The following is a 16,092-nucleotide window of genomic DNA, read 5'->3' on the forward strand; positions in this document are numbered from 1 at the left end:
GCTCTGCACTCAGGAATTACTCCTGGCAGTGCTCAGGGAACCATAGGGGATGTTGGGAATTGAACCCGGGTTGGCTGCGTGCAAGGCAAACGCCCTATGTGCTGTGCTATTGCTCCAGCACCCCCTGGGTGGGGGGTCTTTGAGGCAGCTGTGACTGATTCAGGAACCTCCAGCCTCCGGGTGTGGCCACAGGTTCGGCTGCAGGGGTTCTCGGCCGCCCACGGAATCCATCACTTGAAGGTCTGTCCTGAGCAGGCGTCCACGTCCTCCTGGTGGGCCCAGGCCGTCAGCGCGTGACTCCCTCCTTCACGCCCTCTCGTCCCTTGTGTATATTTTTCTGACTTCTGCCTTTGTCTGAATTCGAAAGTCCTGGGATCAGGCACCCTGGCTCTTGACGATGCTCCCCGTCGGGGCGGAGGATGCGAGCTTTGCCTGGCGTGAACTATGGCTCACTTGTCTGCTCACCAAACATGTCACGTGTTCTAGAATTTTCTCCCTCCCTCCTGTCATTGCCGTTCAAAAAGAAATCCTTGGGCAGCCATGAAAGGTGCTATTAATAATGCGCCTTTGAGAGGCTCTTTTTCTTTTTTTGCATTCGCCTCTTTTGGAGGCTTTGATGTGCCTGTCTTTTGATAAGGCCCAAGGAGAGGGAACTTGACCTTCGCGGCTCAGCGGTGACCCTGATCCTTTCCACTGTGTACTGGGGGGAAAGTGGCCACTTGGCTGATTATTTAAGCCGTTGCTCTCCTCAGTCCTGGTGTCACTGGTTGTCCATCAACCCGGAAGCCTGGTGCTTGGGGAGAGCTGTGCCCCGCAGGGTCATTCCCGGGAAACGTCCTTGTCAGCGCGTAGCCCTGAGGTCTGCACGGTGGCCTCTGCTGCGTGAAGCCCCGCCTGGTTCTGCTTTCGCGGGGACCTTGTCTCTGCCTCGGGGCGGGGGAGGGGAGGACATGGCCTACAGTTCCATGAGCCTATGAAATACAGGACCTGGGCCCAGGGCATCGCAGACACGGACTAGGCTGCCTGAATTTCAGCCTCGGAGCAGCTCGGAGTTTGGTTTTTCTTTCTTTCTTTTTTTTTCCTTTTTGGGTCACACCCGGCGATGCTCAGGGGTTACTCCTGGCTCTGCACTCAGGAATCACTCCTGGCAGTGCTCAGAGGACCATGTGGGATGCTGGGAATCAAACCCGGGTTGGCCGCGTGCAAGGCAAATGCCCTACCTGCTGTACTATTGCTCCAGCCCCCGCAGCTCGGAGTTTGGCAGGTGAAAAAAATGCTCTTTTGAAAGGGCCGGGCAGAATACTCAGCGCCATAAATTCTGGGATCCTCTGTTAGCGCCCCGAGAACGTGTCCTCATGTTTCTAAGAATCGAAACACCACTGCCCAGCGGGTCAGGGGAGAAGGGCCCAGGGGGCCAGCGATGGCACAGGGAGAGGGCGTTTGCCTTGCAGCCGGCAGACCCGGGTTCGATCCCTGGCATCCCATATGGTCCCCGAGCACCAACTGGGAGAGATCCCCGAGCCCAGAGCCAGCAGGAGTCAGCCCTGAGCACCACCGGGAGAGATCCCCGAGCCCAGAGCCAGCAGGAGTCAGCCCTGAGCACCACCGGGAGAGATCCCCAAGCCCAGAGCCAGCAGGAGTCAGCCCTGAGCACCACCGGGAGAGATCCCCGAGCCCAGAGCCAGCAGGAGTCAGCACTGAGCACCACCGGGAGAGATCCCCGAGCCCAGAGCCAGCAGGAGTCAGCACTGAGCACCACCGGGAGAGATCCCTGAGCCCAGAGCCAGCAGGAGTCAGCACTGAGCACCACCGGGAGAGATCCCTGAGCCCAGAGCCAGCAGGAGTCAGCACTGAGCACCACCGGGAGAGATCCCTGAGCCCAGAGCCAGCAGGAGTCAGCACTGAGCACCGCCGGGTGTGGCCCCGAAACAAAATGAAGCCAAGCCAAGGCACCGAGACACGGGCAGGAGCCGGCGAGCAGCTCTGAAGCCCGGGCTTTGAGAGGCGCTGACCACGGTGTCCAGGTGTCCAGGACGCCCCGTAGCTAGTCAGAGCCGTGGCTTTACGGAGAAACCTGTGAAAGTGACCACGGGACAATCAGCATGTCCATCACTTGGACGCGTCTGGCTCTGGCTCGCCCGGCTTGGGGGGTGCTGTGTCAGGTTAGATGTGAGTCCAGTCCTGGGCGAGATGACCAGGACGGAGAGGTAACCCCGAATAGTGGGGGTTGCGGGCGGCCAGCACTGGGCTCGTCAGGTACTCTGCCCCGGTAGGGGGGTGCCGCCGGCCTCTTGCCCCCCGCCCACCTTCCTCCCTGAGGAGCACTGGGAAAGTGGAATCAACCCTTTTGAACCATGGCGTGGAAAACGGGGGTCCGATGGGCCCAGTGGCACATTTGCGGCCGGGGAGGGTGAACCCGCTGCCCCCGGTGCCTACTCGTGACCCCCGAGTAAGTGGGCGCCCCCTCTCCAGCCGGCGTCATTCGGCATCGCCAACTCACCCATCGTTTTTTAGCCTCTTAAAATTTGGGCTGGAGAGATAGCACAGCGGGTAGGGTGTTTGCCTTGCACGCGGCCGACCCGGGTTCAATTCCCAGCATCCCATTGGGTCCCCTGAGCACCGCCAGGGGTAATTCCTGAGCGCAGAGCCAGGAGGAACCCCTGAGCATCGCCAGGGTTTGCTTTTTAGCAAAACAAACAACAACAAATTTGGCCTGACGTTTAGCAGCTTTCTGGAGATTGTCACTCTCAGCTGCGCTGGAGGCTGGAGGCTGCCAGGCTCAGGAGCGTGCCCTGCTGACGTGTCGTGGGGATGGTTTTCCCGGAGGGACGGAGGGACGGAGCCCGGCCCTCCTGTGGGCGGCAGCACGCAGCCTGCTGAGCTTCCCCAGCCCCAGAGTCTTGCTTTTATTTACTATGGGCTTAGGTGTGGCTGGGGCGATAGCACAGCGGAGAGGGTGTTTGCCTTGCATGCGGCAGTCTAGGGTTCGATTCCTGGTATCCCATATGGTCCCCCGCGCACCGCCAGGAGTGATTCCTGAATGCAGAGCCAGGAGTAACCCCCGAGCATCGCTGGGTGTGGCCCAAAAAGAAAAAAAAAGCAATATGGTTTTTCCTTTTTTTTTTTTTTTATAAAAAGCAAAACTGGATCTTGAACTCAGAACTTGATATGTGCAAAGCTCTACCATGGAGCTATATTCCCTCAAAAGTTGCACATTTGGGGGGTTCCCGGAGGAAGTTGGGTCACACCCAGCTGTGTCCAGGGCTCACTCCTGGTGGTGCTCGGGGCTCACTCCTGGCTATGCTCGGGGGACTGTAGGTGGTCCCGGGGATCAAACCTGGGTCTCGGCATGCAAGGCGGCCCCGTTCGCCTCTGTACTGTCTCCCGGGCCCCAGGTTCCGCTTCCTTCTCACCCTCTCGGATACTGCCGGGACCTTTCCCTGCGGGTGGACCGAGGGACGGACGGGACCCGGGATGACCCTCGGCCTGTGCTTCCTCTCCAGGTGCCCATCCTGAGCAAGAAGGAAGATGTGTTCGTGTACTTGGCCCGGTACTCGGTGCCCGTGGTGCGGGCCACGTGGCTGATCAAGATGACCTGCGCCTACTACTCGGCCGTCTCCGAGGCCAAGCTCAAGAAGCGCCAGGCCATCGACCCCAACCTGGGTGAGCCCCACTCGCGGCCCCTGCTCCGGGCCAAGTGCTCCCCACCCCTGTGGGCCGATGCGTCTCCCTTGGGGCCTCCCCGGCATCCACTCATCCTGGCCTCGGGGTCCGGGTGGTGACTTGCCCGGCCCTTCCTCTGGACGGAAGACCCTGTGTGTGGCCGCTGGGCCGGCCGCCCCCTGCCCCAGGATGTGGGGGTCCCCCCAGCGCCGGCTCCCGTCGCCCCGGCTTCTTAGTGCTCCCTCCTCCCCACGCTCCTCCGGGCTGTGTGCGGGTCCTGGGCGTGTCACTCAGGGCCCCTCGGCATGCGGCCGTCTGCACACCCCCGGCCAGGCGGGGCCTCCTGGAGTTTGTCGGCTCTGGAAAGCGGTCAGGCACGTGTTCTCCCCTCTCCGCCTCCCTCTGTGACTGTTGTGCCCAGGCCCAGTCCCGGGCAAGGGCTGCCCGCGTGCTCGACTGTGGGGCTCGCCGGGCTGAGACGTGCCGCAGGCCCCGGGCCACTCCCCTCCGGCAGATCTGTACCTTATTTTTGTTCTGCATGTGGCAGTGCTCAGGGCTGCTCCTGGCTCTGTGCTCAGGGGTCTCTCCTGGTGCCGGGGATCGAGCCAGGCCCGGCCACGTGCAGGGACAGCGCCCGGCCCACTGTGCTGGGGCTCCGGCTGGACCGGCCTCTGCTTGTCCTGCGCTCCTGGCTCCGGCGTGCGGGCCCGAGTGCCTGTCCCGGGGCGCGCTCCTCGGGCTACATGCACGGACAAGCACCCGCGCACACAGACGGTGCTGCTCTGCGTCTGTCATGTTCCCGCCTGGGTTGGAGTCGCCCCGTTCCTCTCGCAGACGTCCTCAGGGACAGGCGAGGGCGAGTGGGAGGGCGGGGGCCGGGGCCGCGAAGAAACGCCCTCGAGGGAGACTCAGAACAGGGCCTGCTGCCCGCGTGGGTCGGCCGGTACCTGTGTCAGCCCTGCAGGAGAACGTGCCTCACAGGGCCCCGAACTGCATTTTTGGTGGGTGTGCGGATGGCCGGGGGGAAGGGAGGGGAGCACCCACGGGGACCACGGCTGGCTGCTGCTCTCCCACAGTGCTCCTGGGCTCTGCCTGGGGCCCACGGCTTCCCCCCAGCCTGTCATTTCCTGAGGAAAACCAAAGAGGGACCCCTGCCCCTGGCCTCTCCCCGCCTCGCCCTGGGCCGTTGTGGTGGCCAAGGATGCCGGGGGCCGGGGTGACGGTGGTGGCAGTGCTCCTGGCATGGTGCTGAGGCCCGTGCCTTGGCGGCATACTTGGTGAGCCGCTCTCACCCCCTCCTGATGGCAGCCTGGACGGTCCCGTGCTCTGGTGGCACCCCAGGGACCCCAGACCGCAGAGTGACCCCCGAGTCGCCCAGTGCCCGTGGCCTGGCCAGTACTGGAACCCCGGTTGGCGGCCTCATGCCAGCTCTGGAGGAAGCTTTGCCAGCCCTCTACTGTCACTGTCACTGTCGTCCCGTTGCTCATCGATTTGCTCGAGCGGGCACCAGTGACGTCTCCATTGTGAGACTTGGTGTTACTGTCTTTGGCATATCGAATACGCCACGGGGAGCTTGCCAGGCTCTGCCGTGCAGGCGAGATATTCTCGGCAGCTTGCCAGGCTCTCCGAGAGGGGCAGAGGAATCGAACCCGGGTTGGCCACATGCAAGGCCAACGTCCTCCCCGCTGTGCTATCGCTCCAGCCCTCTCCGTGCGCTTTTTAATGACTAAAGTAGGCCGTCGTCTCTCTGTCCACCCGTCTGTTCCGGATGTCGGGTAGTGTCTGGATTTGGGCGGTGGTGACTAGGGCTTTAGTAAACAAGGGGGTGCAAAGGTCCTTCCTGGACGGAGATTTGGGGCCCTGGCGGTAGCTGCCACAGAGTGGAATTTCTGGGCCATACGGGAGCTTGGTTCCTAGTTGTCCAAAGAGTAACCGTGTTGTTTTCCCAAAAGGCTGGGCCACCACTTCCTGCCAGCAGCAAGTGAGGGTCCCCGCTCCGCCCCTCCACGCCGGCACTGGTTATTTTTGTTCTCTCGGCCGGGTGCCAGTCTCTGGTGCCAGGTGGTATCTCAGTATGCAAGTTCTGACTTGCATTTCCCTGACGACAAGTGACAAAGCGTTCTTCATACACCTTTCGGCCTCTGGATGTCTTTTTTGAGGAAGCTTCTGTTCGTCTTGTTCCCCCCATCTTCTGACGGGAGGGAGTGGTTGTTTCTTGTTACGCCCCTGCTTTATCTATGTCGGGTATTAATCCTTTATCAGATGAGCGGTGGGAAACGCTCTCTCCCGATTTTCATCCCTGGGTGTCCTTTTTATTCTGCCCCCCCCTTTTTTTTCTCCTTGTGGTGCTGAAGCTTCTTTATTGGATGTCCCGGTTGTTTATGTTTGTTTCGTCTGCTTGGCCAGTGGCCTCGAATCACTGAAGACTCCGCTGGCTTCAGTGGAGTGTTTTACTTATGTTTCCCTCAATATAATGTACAGATTCCGGCGTGATATCAAGATCTTTACTCTATCTGGATTTTACTTGTATACACGGTGTTGGAAAGGGGTCCGAATTCTTTTTTCATCTTTTTGCTTGTGACCAACCGGTTAACCCAACACCGTTTGCTTAAGGGGCTTTTCCTTGCTCCACTTCTGAGATTTTGCTCCCTTGTCAAAGAGTCGCTGTCCGTTTACCAGCGGATCTGTCTCTGGACTCTGTCCCATTGGCCTGAGAGTTCGTTGAGTTCTTACTTCGCTTCCCAAACTCCCTAGTAATGTCACTTCCCGAGGTAGTTTCCTCATGCCTGACCTCACGTCCTCTTGTCCTTGCATCAGTGCTTCTTCGGGCTCCTTAGCTGTTCCAGCATGTTCTCTCTGAAGCCTTGGAGCAGCTGTAGGGCCGGTGCTGGCTGGGTCTCCCCCGGGGCCCTGCCCGGTTCTGTCTGGGACGGAGCCGCCCCCTCTGGCTGCCGGGAGCTCTCTGGGGGGCCGGCTGGGGGGTGTGGCTGGGGGTTGCTCTCCTCCTTCTGCGTCGGAGCTTTTCTAACCAGTTTCTGTATTTACTGCTGTTGCTACTAACTAGTTGTTGGGTGCGAGGGTTCCGGGACGCGGTCGTGTCCTGGGCCGGCTGTAATTTAGGCTTCTGTGGTCTCCTGCTCTCGAGACTGCCTCTGTGAGTTGGCGTGGGGATAGGTGATCGGCGGGATGATTAAGGGACTGTCAGCGGGTGTGGCTGGGGGGCAGCCAGGACCCCCGAGTGAATTCAGGGCAGTGCTCCAGTGCTCCAGCGGGTGCTCCCCATGGGGCGCGGGGGAGGGGAGGACGGGGCAGCTGTGTCCGTGGGTGCCCGGGCACTGGGGGCCTCGCTGGGGCTGTCTGAAGCTCTCCAGGGCGCTGGGGGGCAAACGGGCCATGGTGCCCCGGGCTGGGCTGAGCCTCGGGCGGGGCCTCACTCTCCATTTAAAGTGCTCCCCGTCAGCCCCAGCCCCTGCTGGCGACTGACTGTTTCTCGTGAGAAACTCGGGGCCACTCGTGCCCCGTTGGGCTTGCAGGTGCGTGAGTAACGCGCTGCCGGCGTCTCGGGGTCTGCGTCTAGCGCGCCTGCGCGGGTCCTGGGAGCGCCTTCCCGCCCGTGTTCCCGCCCTGGTCCCGTCGGGGCGTGCGGCTCTCGCTGCCGGGCGCGGGTGCCCGCGTGGGAGGGATTTAGCCGGCAAAAGGGCGTCGGGACAGCCCTTCTCTCCCCTGCCCCTGCTGCCAGGGAGGAGGCAGCCGCTGCTGTGCCAGCGATCAGGCCTCATGCCCCCCGTCTGTCTGGCTCTGGGCGCTGCTCGGGCTGACTCATTTTCCTGGCTGTGCTCGGGGAGCACTCCTGGCTGAGCTCGGGGAGGACTCCTGGCTGAGCTCGGGGAACACTCCTGGCTGTGTTCTGGGAGCATCTCTGGCTGTGCTCGGGGAGCACTCCTGGCTGTGCTCAGGGAACACTCCTGGCTGTGCTCAGGGAACATTCCTGGCTGTGCTCGGGGAGTACTCCTGGCTGTGCTCGGGGAGCACTCCTGGCTGTGCTCGGGGAACACTCCTGGCTGTGCTCACGGAACATTCCTGGCTGTGCTCAGGGAGTACTCCTGGCTGTGCTCGGGAAGAACTTCTGGCTGTGCTTCGGGACTGCTTGGGGGGCACTCCTCGCTGTGCTCAGGGAGCACTCCTGGCGGGGCGTGGCGGGGCCCCCTACAGGGTGCCGGGGATCAAGTCTGGGTCCGCTGTGTGCACACGGGTCCCGGGCAGATGTCTTCCCGTTGTACCGTCTCTCCGGCCCTGCGCTCAGCTGGGAACGGGCCGGGCTCTGTGAACTCCTCGGGAAGAGCACTTTGCACATTGAGCATCTGCCCCCCCCCCCGCCCCGCCCCGCCTCCCTCTCAACTTGCTGCCCCTTCGCCTTCACCAGCCCCTTCAGCCTCTCGAGGCAGCTCACCCCGTGCTCTGGGCAGTGCTCGGCTGTGTAGACGCGGCCTTGCTGTTGCGGGTCTGACACGCCAGCGTGCGTCGCCCCACGCGGGGTCGGAGGGCGCCGCACATGCCCGGCCACCCCGCTGGGAGGAGGGAGGAGGCGGGGCCGCCCGGGGTCTGTCTGGCCGGTCCCTTCCTGGCGCGGCTTTATGGCCACGTGGCCCCGACAACGCTCTTTCGGGTCTGGAAAGCGTTTTCAGTCGCAAGGGCCCGTGATCCCGCGTGACCGAGCCGCGTGTTTTGCACTATCTCCCGCGCTGAGCCCCGGGAGGGAGTCTCGGTGCTTCGGGGGCTTCTCTGAGGGGTGGGTCCTTTATTTTGAGTTTTTTTTTTTAATGGAATCACCTGAGAGTTACAAAATTGTCCGTGAGGGGGCGTGTTCAAGATGCCAAAAGCAGTCACAACAAGCCTCACCGTGGAGACGTTACTGGTGCCTGCTCGAGCAATTAGATGAGCAACGGGACGACAGTGCTCCAGTGGGTTTCAGTCGATGTTCCGACACCTGTTCCCTCACCAGGGCACGTTTCCCACCACCAGTGTCCCCAGTTTCCCTCCTGCCACCCACCCCAGCCTGCCGCTGTGGCAGGTACTTTTCTTCTCTTTCTGTCTCTCTGTCTCTGTCTGTCTCTTTCTCTCTTTCTTTTTGGGCGTCGTGGTTTGCAGTGCAGGTGCTGGACGGGCATCACGTGTAACCCTTTACTCTCCAGCACCCAGCTCTTGCCAACAGTGCTCATTCCCAGCTCCCACCGCCTTTCCTCTGCTCTCTTCTCTGTCCCCACCACAACCCCCCGGCCGCCCGCAACAAGTGACAAGCTCCCAGCCGTGGACCAGGCCCCCTGGAGGGTGTTTCCTGCGGGTGAGGGGGTGGGGCGAGTGGCCGCCCGGCCTGCCGCAGGCAGATCAGACGGGCACCGCCCGGGCGGGGGCGCTGCAGGGCCCCCCCAGGAGGGTCCCCACCCAGAGCAGGGAGGGACGGCCACAAGCCTTCCCGGGTGCTCGGAGAAATCTTTGGACAAATTCTCACACCAGGACAACGGGGAAGGAAACGGCCCGGGGGGGGGGGGGGTGGAGAGCACGGCCCGGGGCCTGGCCGGGAGCGGAGGGCGGGGTCGGTGGGGTCCCGGGAGCCGTCACTCTGGGGGGCTGGCGAGCAGCCAGCTTCCCTCCCGCCTCCCTGCTGAGCCCGCCCGAGCACCCCGCTCTCGCCGCCCCGAAATAGAGGAGCCGGCCTGGTTCCGGAGCTACTGGCACCGGAGAAATAACCGCCTGGCCCCGGCGTGCGGCCGCTTATCTGCACCCCCAGCTTGCCCTGGCTTTGGCCCTGGTAGATAACGGGCAGGACTGGTTGGGCTCCCGGGACAGACTTTCTCCCGCCCAGGGTTGCCTCCCCCTGCGCTAGTGGCCCCAGAGGGCGACACCTGCTGGTGATGGAGAGAAGCGCATGGAGGCAGGTCCCAGGCTCTGGGAGGGCTTCCTTGCGGTTCCCAAGTGGGTGTGGCAGGTGGGTTTGTCCCTTAACACTGCAGTGAAGTTGGGGTGGGGGGAGAGGAGAACGAGGAGGAGGAGGAGGGGGAAGAGGAGGACTAAGAGGAGGCGGATGTGGAGGAGGGAAAAGAAGATGGGGAGGAGGAGGAGGAGGGGGAGGGAGAAGTGGAGGAGGAGGAAGAGGGGGAGGAGGAGGAAGAGGGGAAGGAGGAGGAGGAGGAGAAGGAAGAGGGGGAGGAGGAGGAGGAGGAGGAGGAAGAGGGAGAGAGGCGGCTTTGCTCCCGGGAGTCTGCCTCCTGCCTGTCGCCTTGTCCCTTTGCCGGGACGTCTGCCTGGTCGCTGGCTGCCGGCTGCTCCGGGCCATGGCACGCGCCTCTTTCCCTGTGGTCACTGAACTCCAGAGCGAGGGGCAGTGGAGCCGCCCCGGGGGGCTCTGTGGTCCTCGTGATGCCGCGTGGGTTTCCGTCCGTCCGTCCATCTGTCCAGCGTGCTCTGCCGTCGCCGTGAGCTCTAAATTCAGGCAGCCCTGACGGCGGCCGTGGGCGGAGGCTTCTGCCCTCCTGTACCTCACGTGTGCCCCTGGCACGGGCGCGAGTCTGGACCCGCCATCGGCCCTTCCTGTGGGGCGCTGGGGGCGGGGGTTTGCCGACGGCCGTTCTCGGCGCCCCTTGGTGTGGGGGTCCCCAGCAGATGTCTCACTCATTTCCCCGCACGTCTGTTTACAGCTTTCCTCCCAAATGATTTTTCTTTCTTTATTTTGATTTTGGGGGTCACCCCTGGTGATGCTCAGGGGCTCCTCCTGGCTCTGCACTCAGGGATCACTCCTGACGGTGCTCGGGGGAACCCTATGGGATGCCAGGGGTCGAACCCGGGTCGGCTGTGTGCAAGGCAAGTACCCTCCCCGCTGTGCTGTCACTCCAGCCCCCAAAATGGCCTTTATTTTTGAAGTCAGGTAGTTTTATTTAGGGAGGGTGAGGGTGGGGGAGAGGGGCAGAGAGAGATAATCCGAGAGAGAGAGAGAGAGAGAGAGAGAGAGAGAGAGAGAGAGAGCATAGGCCTCTCCAGAGGAGGGGAGCTGCCCCCCTAAAGTAAACAAGGTACCCCATTAAATAAAGCCAGGATTGAGCTGTGGGTCGCCCCAGAGCGGGCCGAGCCTCCCGTGGGCAGGAGCAAGCCCGCCGTCCGAGAGGAAGGCAGGAGGTGTGGCGTCACTCAGCCGGTCGTGATGGGGGGTGCTGAAGGGGCAGCCCCCCACCAGCCTGAGCGGGACCATCAGCAGGGAGGGCCGTCGCCTGGGGCCTGGGCTCAAGGGTTCGAGACGACGGGGCAGAGGAAAGAAGCAGGAGGCGCGGGAGCCGGGGGCTGCTGGCCCCTCACACGGGCCGCGGTCCCAGCCTGGCCCTGCCCTTCTCTGCGCCCGTCTCTGTCCCCTGGGGGGCTCTCCTGCTGTCGGTGCTGCTGGTGGTCCCCACTCCTCTCCGAGCCTGCCGTCAGGGGAGGTGCTGTCCTGGGCTGGCTGCGGCGGCAGTTCTCGGGGGCTGCTTGCTTTGCTGCTTGTCATTTTGGGGTCACACCCGGGGGTGCCCAGGGCTTCGTCCTGGCGGGGTGCAGCTGCTGGGGATCAAACCTGGGATGTTTTTGTTTTTGCTTTGGGTGCTCAGGGCTTCCTTCGGACTCTGCACTCAGGAACCACTCCTGGTGGTGCTTGGGGGGACACGGGGGTCGGGGGTGGGGATCCAACCCGGCTCAGCCGCCCCCGCTGCGCTGTCTCTCCCTTGAGTGTCGCCTCGTGAGTGAGCTGGGCAGTGGTCACTGTGACCCGCTGCTCACGGAGCCCCAGCGGGGGTGGCTGCCGTGGCCCATGGGCGTGTGTCAGTAACGGATTGGAGCTCTCTGAGTCATGCCCCGCAGAGTCCCTGTCCCGAGAAGCTCCAGCAGTGGCAGGCTGGTTTTCGTGACTGTCCAGGCCCTTCACGATATTGCCTGCTGAGAGCTGAGGTCTCCAGCTGGCAAATCCCAGTGAGCAACCCCCCCCCCGCCCCAGGAATGGGGCCCCCTGGGGGCTGCGTGCTGGGCCCCCTGTCTGCCTCCTCTCAGCTCCATGCTGTGTCCCAGCTGCATGTATCCAAGGAGGGGTGAGGAAGGGCTTGGAATTTGGGGGACCCGGGGGCTGAGATCTCCAAGCCTGCTCGAGTTGGGACTGGGCTTCCTCCCCCCAGATCCCTGGTTTTCCAGTAGCTTGGCAGTCACACCCACAAACTGCCCCCAGCGCCATGTAACCTCATCCACGGCCAAGACCCAGGGGCTAGAAAACAAAGCTCCCGGGAGAGAGCGACACAGTATTTCCTGGAGCGTGCAGCCGCGACCTCTTATACTCTCGCCCACTGATATATACATTTGTTTAATTTTTAGCATACTCGCTTGTTTTCTCTTATATACGGGCTTAGATGGCCCCAGACTGAAATACAACAGCCCTCACACACTTCCCTCTTATTGTGGTGGAAAGGTGCTCACTGGTGGGGTGGGTGTTTAAATATTATCTGTGATGAACTATTGTGAACTACATTGTGAAAATAAGATGCATAAAAATCAATCAATTAATTAAAAAAAAAGAAATCGGGGGCTGGGGTGCTGGGGGGAGGCCTGCAGGCTGCTCCTAAGGGCCAGCTGCTGAGGGCAAGGACGGGAGGGGCAGCGGGCGTCCGCTGTGAGTCCTGAAGTCCATGGTGGGGAACCGCCACGGGAAGGTCACCGCTGCGGCCCCTCCCGCCCCATCCCCCAGAGCCCGTCTCTCAGACAGACGCGGCGGCGGCTTCGCGGTGCATTTCAGGCTCCTCTACAGCAAGGACCTGAGCATGTCCTAATTCCCGGCCGCCCCTTCCAGCCACCCAGAGGGGCAGGAACGTCTCCTCCCCGCACTGGAATGTTAATTCCACGGGCGTGGAAAGCTGTTTTTAATTAAAAACGACGCGTTGGCGCGTTGGCCAGCGGGGCCCCTGGTTGAAGCACGTGCCCCGTGCCCGGCTGACTCCCCGGGAGACGAGGCGGCTAAGCCGAGGGCTCTGGGGGGCCACGGCGGGGCTGTCGCACAGTGCAGGGGGTGTGGGTGCAGGGCTCTGGACGGGGTCAGGGCGTGGGGGAAGCTCGGGTCCCGGGGGCCCCCGACCCGCCTTGCCGCGCCCCGTGGAAGCAGTCTCAGGCCTCAGAGCCCTTCCGTCCAGTCCCTGCGTCTTTCTTTTTCCTTTTTGTTCTGTTTTTGGGCCACTCCCAGCTGTGCTCCGGGCGGCTCCCGGCAGCTCCAGGCACCGTGAGGGCACCGGGACCCAGCGTGAGGCGGCTGCGTGCCAGGCCAGGCCAGCGCCCTGCTCGCGGAGTCACTTAGTTTTTCTTTATTCAGGAATAAAGTGCTCAGGAGATCAGTCCCCCCGCCCGGGGGGACCCTCACTCTGGCCAACCAGGCTGCGTCTCCGGACCCCTGCAGGCCCCGGTGCTGCCCGGGCCAGCCCCGAGGTGTGCAGGGCACGTGTGGCGTCAGCGGCCGAGCCCAGTCGTGCGCCCCCACCCACGAACTCACCCACAGGGTCTGCGCGCAGGTCTCGGGCCTGCCGTCCCGCGTCCGTGTTTGGCTCGCGGGGCTGGCTCACGGCGGCCTGTGCGTGTTGGCCCGGTGTCTGGGGGGTGCCCGTGGGTCTGGAGTCTGCAGGTGACTGTCTGGGGGTCTGGGGGTGTCTGGGTGTCTGTGTGTCTGTGGGTGCTGGGTGTCTACGGGTAACTGGGTGTGTAAGACTGTGTGTGTGTCTTATGTGTCTGTGTGTGTGTCTGTGTCTGTGTGTGTGTGTGAGATTGTGTGTGTCTGTGTGTGTCCTTGCGTGAGTGACGGGCTGTCTGTGTGTGTCTGTGTGAATGCCTGGGTGATTGGGTGAGTGACTGTGTCTGTGTGTCTGTGGGTGTCTGTGTGTGTGTGACTGTGTGTGTGAGATTGTGTGTGTCTGTGTGTGTCCCTGCGTGAGTGACGGGCTGTCTGTGTGTGTCTGTGTGAATGCCTGGGTGACTGTGTGAGTGATTGTGTCTGGGAGCCTCTGTACTGGTGTCTGTGTGTGAGTGTGTGTGTGATTACGTGTGAGTGGATGTCTGTGGAGAGTGGCTGTGTCTGGGTGTGAGTGTATGTGTGGGGGGCTGACTGGATGTCTGTGAGTGATTGTGCCTGTGTTTGTTGTGTTTGGGTGTCTGTGGGTTAGTGACTAGTTGTTTCTGGGTGGGTAAGTGGATGTGATGACTGGGTGACTGCATGTGAGTGTGCGTGTGTGTCTGGGTGACTGGGTGTGGGTGACTGTGTGGGTGTCTGTGTGGGTGTCTCTGTGTGTGAGTGTCTGTGTGTGGTGAGTGTGTGAGTAACTATCTGGGTGTGTATATGTGGGTGACTGTGTGGGTGTGTCTGTGTGTGTTTGTGTGTGGGTGAGAGTGTGTGTGTGTCTGTGTCTGGGTGTCTGTGTGCCTATGTGGGTGAGTGTGTGGGTTTCTGTGCGGGTATCTGTGTGTGTGAGTGTGTCTGTGTGTCTCTGTGTGGGTGAATGTGTCTGTGTGTGTCTCTGTGTGTGAGTGTGTCTATGTCTGTGTCTGTGTGTGTCTCTGTGTCTGTGTGTGTCTCTGTGTGTGAGTGTGTCTGTCTCTGTGTGTCTCTGTGTGTCTCTGTGTCTGTGTGTGTCTCTGTGTGGGTGAGTGAGTGGGTGACTGTCTGGGTCGGGGTCTCTGAGTGACGGGTGTGAGGGGTCTGGGTCTCGGTGCCGGGCTCTGGGCCTGCGTGTTAAGCTGGCGCCCTCTGGTGGCGGGTCCGTGCACCTGTCCCAGGGCCGCCCCCTCCCTATCTGCAGGGCCCGGCCCCCCTCCCCTGCCCTTGGTGCCAGGCCCTGCTCCCGTGTCCCTCATGACCAAGCTGTGCCCAGCCCAGTGTCTGCCCGTCAGCGCCCTGGGCCCCTTGCTGCCCCTCTGTGCCCACGTCCCCCCTGTCCTGCAGCTCCCGTGGATTGCCGCAGGGGGGGGCTGTGTGGCCCCTCCCCCACGGTGGGGAGGGGACAGCGGGGAGGGGCGGTGGGGGAGGGGGTCTCTGTATAGAGGTGCCTAGCTCCATGGTGAGGGGGACAGTGGGGGAGGGGGAGGGGGGTCTAGGGACCGTGGAGGAGGGGTTCTGTGGGGGAGGGGCGGTGGGGGAGGGGTGGGAGGGTCATGGGGGAGGGTACTGGGTGGTTGCTGTGGGCGGGGGCAGTAGGTGGGGGGTCGTGGGGGAGGGGCAGTGGGGGAGGGGGCGGAAGGGTCGTGGGGGAGGGGCCAGTGGGTGGCGGCCGTGGGAGGGGGCCGTGTGGGAGGCGTCTGCCCTGAGGCTGCCATTCCCGCAGCCCTGAGGAGATTCCCGTTTCCTGTCGGACCCTGGCGTCTGTGGGGAGGGCCGGGCCGGGGGTCTCCCGAGTGGCTCTCAGGGACCCGCCGGTGATTCCGGCCAGCTGGGCCTCTGGTTCCCAGCAGGGCTGAGCCAGGCGGGGCGCAGGGCCCTTGGGGTGCCGCCCCCGGCCCACCCGGGCGCCTTCGAGGGCCTGTCAGGGAAGGTTCCGGAGCCGCCAACACCCACAGACGAGGCCTCAGCCGCTCCTTCCCGTCCACCCCTCGGCCCTTGCCATGCCCCCGGGAGTCAGCTGCTCGGCCGTGGGCTGTTGAATTCCAGGGGCGCCCACCATCGGGGCCCGGGAGGGGCGTGTCTTCCCTCGTCCCGGGGCGGGAGGCGTCAGGGAGGCGTCAGGGAGGCGCTTCCTCCGTCCTGCCAGGGACCCGCGAGCCGGGCAGTTCTTCCTCCCGAGCTTTGAGCAGTTTCCCATGTCGTGGCCGAGCTCGAATCTGGGGCCCGGGCGGTTGTGGCCAAGTCTGGGACGTGCCTGTCCCGGGGGCCCTTGACGTGGCCCCTCGGGGGCTCAGGCCAGATGTTCGTGCCTCTCTCCGGGCACGTGTGTGGGGTCTCTGGGTCACACGCATGACCCCGCGGCGAGAGAGAGACACACACACACGCTGGAACACGACTACAGCAATTCTGTTTGTTTGGGGGCCACACCCGGCGGTGCTCCTGGCTCAGTGCTCAGGGAGCACTCCTGGCAGGGCTCAGGGGACCGTGTGGGGTGCTGGGATTGAACCTGGAGAATTCAGGGCCGTGGCTGGTGCTCTACCCACTGTGCTATCTCTCCGGCCCCTGACTGTGACTTTATTTAACCACCTTGCAAGTCTGCCCTTCCCCTCCAAGAGAGAAAAGGGAGAACTTTGAGGCCAGTTTCTTTGTCCTCAGGACAAGAAGGATGACTTAACTTTCAGGGTATCTTAGAGGAACAGCAAACAAGTTTCCCGATTAAAAACAAATGCAGAGGGCTGTGTGTGTTAAACGGGGGCACAGCTCGTCCTACAGGTCTGTGTCTGCCAGAC

At 62.7% G+C, this 16,092-nt stretch overlaps 1 protein-coding gene across 4 annotated transcripts in view; it reads left to right on the forward strand.

The window, feature by feature from the left end:
* MED12L (mediator complex subunit 12L) overlaps nt 1-16,092 on the forward strand; it is a 262,569-nt gene that overhangs the window by 42,297 nt on the left and 204,180 nt on the right. For all 4 annotated transcript variants that reach the window (XM_055129722.1, XM_055129725.1, XM_055129724.1 and 1 more), the window contains one exon: nt 3,504-3,663. In XM_055129722.1, the coding sequence (XP_054985697.1) occupies nt 3,504-3,663 (160 nt within the window). The remainder of the gene's footprint in view (nt 1-3,503; nt 3,664-16,092) is intronic.

Source organism: Sorex araneus, chromosome 2, assembly GCF_027595985.1.
Source record: "Sorex araneus isolate mSorAra2 chromosome 2, mSorAra2.pri, whole genome shotgun sequence".
Classification (NCBI taxonomy): Eukaryota; Metazoa; Chordata; class Mammalia; order Eulipotyphla; family Soricidae; genus Sorex; species Sorex araneus.